The sequence below is a fragment of the Phalaenopsis equestris genome, unplaced genomic scaffold, assembly GCF_001263595.1.
Source record: "Phalaenopsis equestris unplaced genomic scaffold, ASM126359v1 Scaffold000399, whole genome shotgun sequence".
NCBI lineage: Eukaryota > Viridiplantae > Streptophyta > Magnoliopsida > Asparagales > Orchidaceae > Phalaenopsis > Phalaenopsis equestris.
Window position 1 is genome coordinate 858,441 of NW_018164841.1, and position 7,500 is coordinate 865,940.

The window sequence follows — 7,500 nt, forward strand, 5'->3', positions numbered from 1 at the left end:
TATATATATATATATATATATATTACTACAGTTGTCATATTTTAAGACTATGCATGTAGCAAAATAGGTCATATGTAAGGCCAAACCCTTTCTAAAATCCATCATAGGTGAGACCCTTTATATCCCTTGGATCTTCAGGAAGCGGCTGGTTCGACGACCTCCTTAAAGTCATAAATACCCGGAGACTCATCCTGCACTTAGATGATGGTTAGCACACTTTCTCGGTAGCTGTTGTGCTAGGCTTGGGTTAAGGGTGCTAGGCAGTCCTTTTTCGACACATATGGCTATTGTTCTATGATTTTTGTGCTTTTATGCTACCCATTCGTCACGTTTCTGCTTTTGTGTGTGCTTTTATGCTTGTTGTGCATGGTATATAGTAGGGCGTTCTTCTAAAGAGTGTCGTGCCTAAATACACACTCACACAGGTGCTGCTATAATGAAACAAGTAATGATTCTAATCATTTTCTTGCAGGTGCTCTATAGGTCCGCCAATTATAAGGCACAACATATTTTGCATTTCATGACTTTCTCGATAATGCTTGTTTGCATGTACGTCGAGTACTTTTTTCTCTTTTCAATGTAGTTGTTAGAGTCATAGGAGATTTTGTATCGGAAATAAGGTATGACCATGGGTTTCGAGGCAAAAAATGCATCAAACTATGTGACGAGGACTAGAAGCGGAAGCTTGTGTCCCGTGCCTTAAGTCTGAATTTCTATATTTTTTTATAGATCTAGGATTGAACATGTATATGCGGAGTCTGACCGCTTTTCCTTCTTTCCTGGGATACATTGCCGATCCAACAACGTTTTGGCTTCTTTCTATATTTTTGGAGTGCTTGCATGTCTGGACTTTTTTCACTGTTTATTTTTGTGCATCTGAGATCTCACAGAAAATATAATCTAGGCACTTTAACGACCCTAAAATTATAAATCTTCATATTTTAAAAATCCTAATAATAAAATATTTAGATATTTAAAATTTTAGGAATAAGAGATTCAAGACTATTAAATTTTGTCCTTTACTTTCTGCATGGCCTTCAAGCTGGTTTTAAAATGGGCTGCATGTATGACCATATACCCAATCATATTTAATTGAGCTTCCACACTTAGGATTGTGGTAGATAACTACATAATGTTGTATGTCCCGAGGAGAAGCCCTTGTACTTCTCCAACTCGACTGACCCAACGTAGCTTTTTTACATAAAAGGTTGTCTAGTGTGCTTAGGGTGTTAGAAGGCTCCCTGACCTAGACGAGGTGTAATTCCTTTTATTTGGAGTGTTTCCAGCTTTTTCGCTGAACCTCCTTTCCTCTTTCTTTCCAGTGGCATCTTCACCATTTTGGTGGGTATAAGTTTCACCTATTGGAGCTCCAGCCGATAGTCATAGGATAGAGTCTCATTCATTTGACCTTAGAGCTACCGAGGTACCCCATGGACGACGCAATTCATAGATTACTGATTGGGGATCTTTGGTCGTGTTGGGTCGACTACCTTCACGACCGGGTAAACTTAGGTTTTTAGCGGCTTGGGATGATGGGTCCGTGGTACTCTGAACCGACTACCTCTATCTTTTAAAACTACTCCTCCCTTCTTTTGACTACCCTGTTAAGCCCTATCTCTCCTTTGATTTCGTTGATATCGCTTTGACGACCAGATGCAGATAAGTTGCTGCCCATTTTCGATACGACGATTTGTCCTTTTCCTTTATGACCTAGATGTACTTTGACGTATCGGGATATCCCCGTCAAAATGATTATGGTTATTTCATAGGTTTCGTATGACGAGGAGTCGTTATCCATTTGGGATGTGTGGGATTTACTTTCTACCCGATGACTTAGTGTGAGCTTCGAAGCATCAGAATTTTCCTATACGAAATAAGCACCCCTTGTGCACTTATTTTCCCATAATCATGATAATAAAAGCAAAAAACCCTTTTATCAACGTATTCTTGGGTATCCCTCTAGATGTAATTAGCTAGTAGGGATATGTCTCTCTGGGATTTACACCAGAGACTTTAACACCATTAGGTGCCCCTAAATCACTTCACGAGTGCGACGCACTAGACCCTGATATTCCCGGAAACGCTCATGGGAAAATTTTATGGATTCCTCAAGTTACAACACGTGTGCATGTTATACACTCCCATAATATTTGAAAGAGAATCCAACACGTCAGACATAAAAAATTGATGCTAACAAATTGCTTTGAGGTTGGTAAGAATAATAATAAGTATAAATGAAATTAGTGATTAAAATATGATTGAGAATAAAAATGATTTGAGTGTAATACTAAGTGCATTTGAGAGTAAAAGACGAACCACTGAATTTTAAGAGAGAGTTTCTGAGAAGATTCTTGAGAGACCACTAGAGTCATATTCTTAAGAGCAATTTTTTTGTATCTTGAATCGACTCAAACATAAATTGGTTATGTGGTCATTTGCTTGATATAGATTGATTTTTAGACTAGAACATAGGACCAAACACCAATATGAAAGTGCTCTCAATGATGATAAGTTGACTAGACCCCAACATAGGCGTTTGACTTTAGTAGTAAATATTAGTTCACTTAATCATCTGGATCAAGTGACTAGACACCAACTTAGGCGTTTGAATTAGTGTAATTGAGAATGAAAGATGAATCATATACTCTTAAGAGAGCTTTTCTGAGAATGTTATTGAGATACCGCTAGTCACATTCTCAAGAGAAATCCGTTATATCTTAAATCGGCTCAACCATAATTTGTTCATGTAGCCATGTGCGTGATATAGATTAATTATAAGACTAGACCATAAAACCAAACACATATATAAAAGTGATTTTCAGTCATGATAAGTTGATTAGACCCCAACGTAGACATTTGACTTTAGGAGTAAAGATTAGTTCACTTGATCATCTGAATCAAGTAATTAGACCTAATTTAGGAGTTTGAATAAATGTATTTGAGAGTAAGAGATGAACCACAGACTCTTATAAGAGTGTTTCTAAGAAGGTTCTTGAGATGCCACTCAAGTCACATTCTCGAGAGAAATCCTTTGTATCTTGAATCGACCCAATCATAATTTGCTCGTGTAATCAAGTGTGTTATAGATTGATTTTAAGACTAGACCATAGGTCCAAACACAAACATGAGAATGTTTTTCAATGATAATAGGTTGACTAGACCCAAGTTAGACATTTGACTTTAGCAGTAAAGATTTGCTTATTTGATCATTTGGATCGGTATGAAGAGAAAAATAAATACAATTTAGTTTCCTTCAACACATCATATGACAGTCAACACCACTAATTTGAAGATCACTAGTAATTATCATACATATAAGCTAATTTTTTTGTATTAACATATTTAAAAATAAGGAAGAAAGCTTAAAAAATGATTAAAAGAAAGGAAAAAAATGGGACTAGGTGAGCCCTTGAGGTGCGCCCAACACCACATACCGCCCAAATCTGTGTGCGTCAGCGAACAGTATTGTTAAACAAATCAAACACGTACCTCCGCACGACTTTCCTCGCCGACTCTCGCTAGTGCTCTCCAGACGGCTAACCCCTTCTATATATTGAATCCTTCCCATCTTCTACGTTCCTCGCTCTCCCTCTCTCTCTCCCTCTTTCCTTCTATTTTCCTACTCTGTAAGAAATCAGAAGAGGAATTTCTTCAATGGCGCAGGAACCCAGCAAGATTGCGTCGTTCAGGAAGTGGGTCGTGGATCATAAGCTACGAGCAGTCGGTAATCTTCATCGTTTCTGGATTTTAATTTGGTTTTTTTCATTGATTTTTTATATGGTTTCGGTATTCGGTGCGGTTATGATTGAGTTTATCTTCTTTTTGATTGGATTGTGGCTTGTTTTGGGATAAAAGGTTGCCTTTGGCTTACCGGGATTGGGAGTTCGATCGCGTATAATTGGTCCCGGCCTAATATGAAAACTAGCGTTAAGATCATCCATGCCAGGTATGCAACGATTTCCCCTGTTTTTTATTTATCTCCAATGCTCTTTTTTCTGAAAAAAAAAAAATACTTTGTCGATGAAATGTTTAAAGCCACTTAAATTAGAATTTGACAAATTTTAGGTAGATATGGATGAAACTCGCCTATGTTTGTTATTGATCTAGGAAGGTTCAATCTACTTTAGCAAATTTAAATAAATGCGTAACCTAGGAAATCTGTAAGAGATGAGAGAATGGTGTTGTGTGACCTAAAACAGTAAGCATGTGATGAAACAGAAATTGTCGGTAAGAATATATTGCGAAAAGTTGTAGGGATTATACAGCTGTTTTTGTGCAAGGATTTGAACAATGGACCTCGGCTTTAAAGATCTACCGCTCATCTAACTAGTTGGTGGTGAGTATCTAGAAATTAGTCTACATATTTTATGTTCTTGCTTAAATTTCCCTAAACTGCTGATCTAAATGATGCAAAATGTGTTTGTAGAAAATGTAACCAATCATCAGTTCAAACTTTATATATATGAAAACTACCACAATCACCTGAACAAACTACCTGAACAAACTTTATATATGATATATATGAAAAAAAAAAAAAATCTTATTTGGCCTCGTAACCCCAAAAAGAGCCGGAGGGAGGGTGTTTAATAACCTTATGCCACTGTACTCAATCAATTGTTATGCAAATTCAGCGTACCAACTGTTAGACAAACACTAACATTTTAAGAAATTTTTTGGTGCCTGTGGGTGGGGTCATGTAGCAGTACTCTTGTGAAAACTACTATACATGTGAGAAGCAAAGTTCATGGATTATTCAGATGAACTTTAAAAAGACATCACACAAGCTGACATTGTTATCTTCACAAAAGATCCTCCTGTCTTCAACTTGAAATCATTACCAACTTTAAATTCAGATAGCAAATGAGAATGAGAAAACATAAAAATAAAAAAAATAAAAAACTGAGAAATTTGAAAGGGAAGATCTAGAGAGACATAACTTTTAATTTACCTTTCTTTATAGTGGGAAGAATTCATGTGTTATTATTTCAATGTGAAGCTCGGTTTCCAATCAAGGTCAACATTCCATCCTGCCCTCCCTTCCTCTGGTGGATCCACAACCAATTGTTGATCCTCGATGCATGATCTATTAGAGTTTAATAATATTTGGAATATATAGAGCCTATTATAGAATTCTTTTCATCAATCCATTTGTCTCTTTCGATTTATTAGTGTATCAAACACTTTTGTTATCAATATGGAGCTCACTCGTAGGTGGGAATTTTATGGGATCGTGAATGCTTCTTCTACTACCAACTTGTAAGAACTTATTGTTTATTGTTCATCATAGTGTTAAATGAACATTATTTATGTAGCCATAATAGAAACTGTACTACTTAACTAAGGCAATCATTCAACATAACTAGATTATACCGTTGTAATTTTCCCTTCAAAAGAAATACGTCTCTTAGCTACTTTTGGTCAAGAACTGATACATTTTCTAATTTAATTATATCGTAGTTTAGTTGAAACTCCCACTAGCCATTGCATACTTGGAATCCCTATTTTAGGCTTTATGAATCATTATTTTCCATTTTTTAGTGATGCTTGTGTGTTAAACATGGGCTTCACAAATTATTTTGGACAACTTCTATGTTTCTATATTTACTGTCCATTCCTTTTCATATCTGATCCTTCTGCACATATTGTCTTCCCATATAATTGATGCATTTTTCATCTTTTTGTTAATTTTTTAAAAAACAAAGTCTAATCTTCCATTACCTCATCTTCAATAGATATCTCTAATTATTGCTTTAATAATTATTATTTAATTATGTTTCATATTTCTATCACACTTTTTTCCTATGAAACATATGACCACGGTAATATTTATGGGGCTGGTAACGGGTGTTCTTATTATTTTTGGCAGAGTCTGTTTTTCAATTACCTTAACTGAAAATGAATATCATTCTAATTGTTTCTCTAATATAATTATTTCTTAAATTATACACATAGTTGTACCACTTTTTCCTCTTCGTATAGAACAAATAGCAATGGTATTATTAGGGAAGACCTCTTCTTTTGCTAAAGTTTAATCCACAATTTTTCTTACCACTAATCATTGACTATGGTCTATGACAATGAAAGTTTTATAGAGAACGCCTATATCTCATAAAGGAGACGGTGCTTTTGAAATTTCTAGGGGAAATATGAACCATAAATTCATACTTTATTCAAAGCAATGAAATAATTAAACAAGCATGACTAACTCCCTCTAAACTCAATGATATAAGCTTCAATTACAAAATCATTTTTTATTACAGGGCTGTATAATGGAAGCGGTAAATATAATCGATGATTATGTTGTCATATACATGCAAACCGGATAGCCTACAATTTAAATTATTGGTCTTGATAGGTAGGTAGTTTTAGATGGATAGATGGAGAGAGAGAGAGAGGAATGATTGTGAAATTATGATAAATTTAATTGGAGGCCATTTGAAATTATTTACAAAGGAAAACTCCCAATTATCCATTGAAAAAATTATCTCCCTCAAATCATCCATTGAATTGGAAGCTATTGCATACTTGGAAAAAATTATGTTGCACCCTCGAATCATCTTTAGAGATGTTGAAATCATGACTGTAAAAGCAAGATTGTGTTTTCTGATTAATAACTTCTACAAACTTGAAGGGTGTTATAAGGCTAATTTTTGGTTGGGGTATTTACATACTATCGAATTCCTACACATTTACGTATCTAACTCCTATATTTTACTTTTTACATGTATATCACCCTCAGCTTTTATATTACATAAAAAATACTACCAGTTTAACTTTTAAAAAGTGAAATATTCCTTTTCATGCATACGTAAGGTGACATGCATGTAAAAATTGAAGTTTAGGTGTTATATATGTAAATACACAGGAATTGAGTGATATTATGTAAATCTAATTTTTTTCTTTAGTCTCAATGAACTTGCCCTAATGCTTTGAAAATACAGGCTGCATGCGCAGGCCTTCACTCTGGCTGCTCTAGCTGGGGCAGCAGCTGTGGAGTACTATGACCATCGTTTTAATCCAGAAGCAAAAGTTGACAAGTTTACGAGTCAATATATCGCCCGTGCTGACAAAGATTAAATCAGTTCTTGCCTGAACCAACTGTGGAGCCTTTCATGGAGAAGAGTACTGGCTTTTGCCACTTCTGATTATTTATTTTTTATTTACGGTACCATAGTGACATCTACAGGGGAGTCACCCAGTCGGATAAACTTCTTAAAGATTGGATCTTTTGTAATATTTGAAGTTTTCAACATTTGCTGTAGGCTCTGTTTGGCTGAAAGGATTTGCAAGAGAGGAAAATGGTAATGAAAATGAATGAAAGATTATAATTGAATTTTGTTTTGCTTGCTTGTTTGGTTACGAGTTTTTTTTCCTTCGGGTTGGGAAGGGGGGCACATTTACATACATATCACCTTATTCTGAATCTCTGATGTATTTACATATCTAACAACCAAATTTTACTTTTTTACATTTATACCAAAAAATCATTCATATCATGTA

General features: G+C 35.1%; 1 protein-coding gene across 1 annotated transcript; it reads left to right on the plus strand.

The window, feature by feature from the left end:
* The first annotated feature begins 3,491 nt into the window (after window positions 1-3,491).
* On the plus strand, window positions 3,492-7,289 carry LOC110026734. Its single transcript, XM_020727820.1, has 3 exons — window positions 3,492-3,724; window positions 3,856-3,946; window positions 6,942-7,289. Exons 1-3 carry the CDS (start codon window positions 3,655-3,657, stop codon window positions 7,075-7,077), a joined length of 297 nt encoding a protein of 98 aa, XP_020583479.1. The 5' UTR covers window positions 3,492-3,654; the 3' UTR covers window positions 7,078-7,289.
* Window positions 7,290-7,500: the final 211 nt, after the last annotated feature.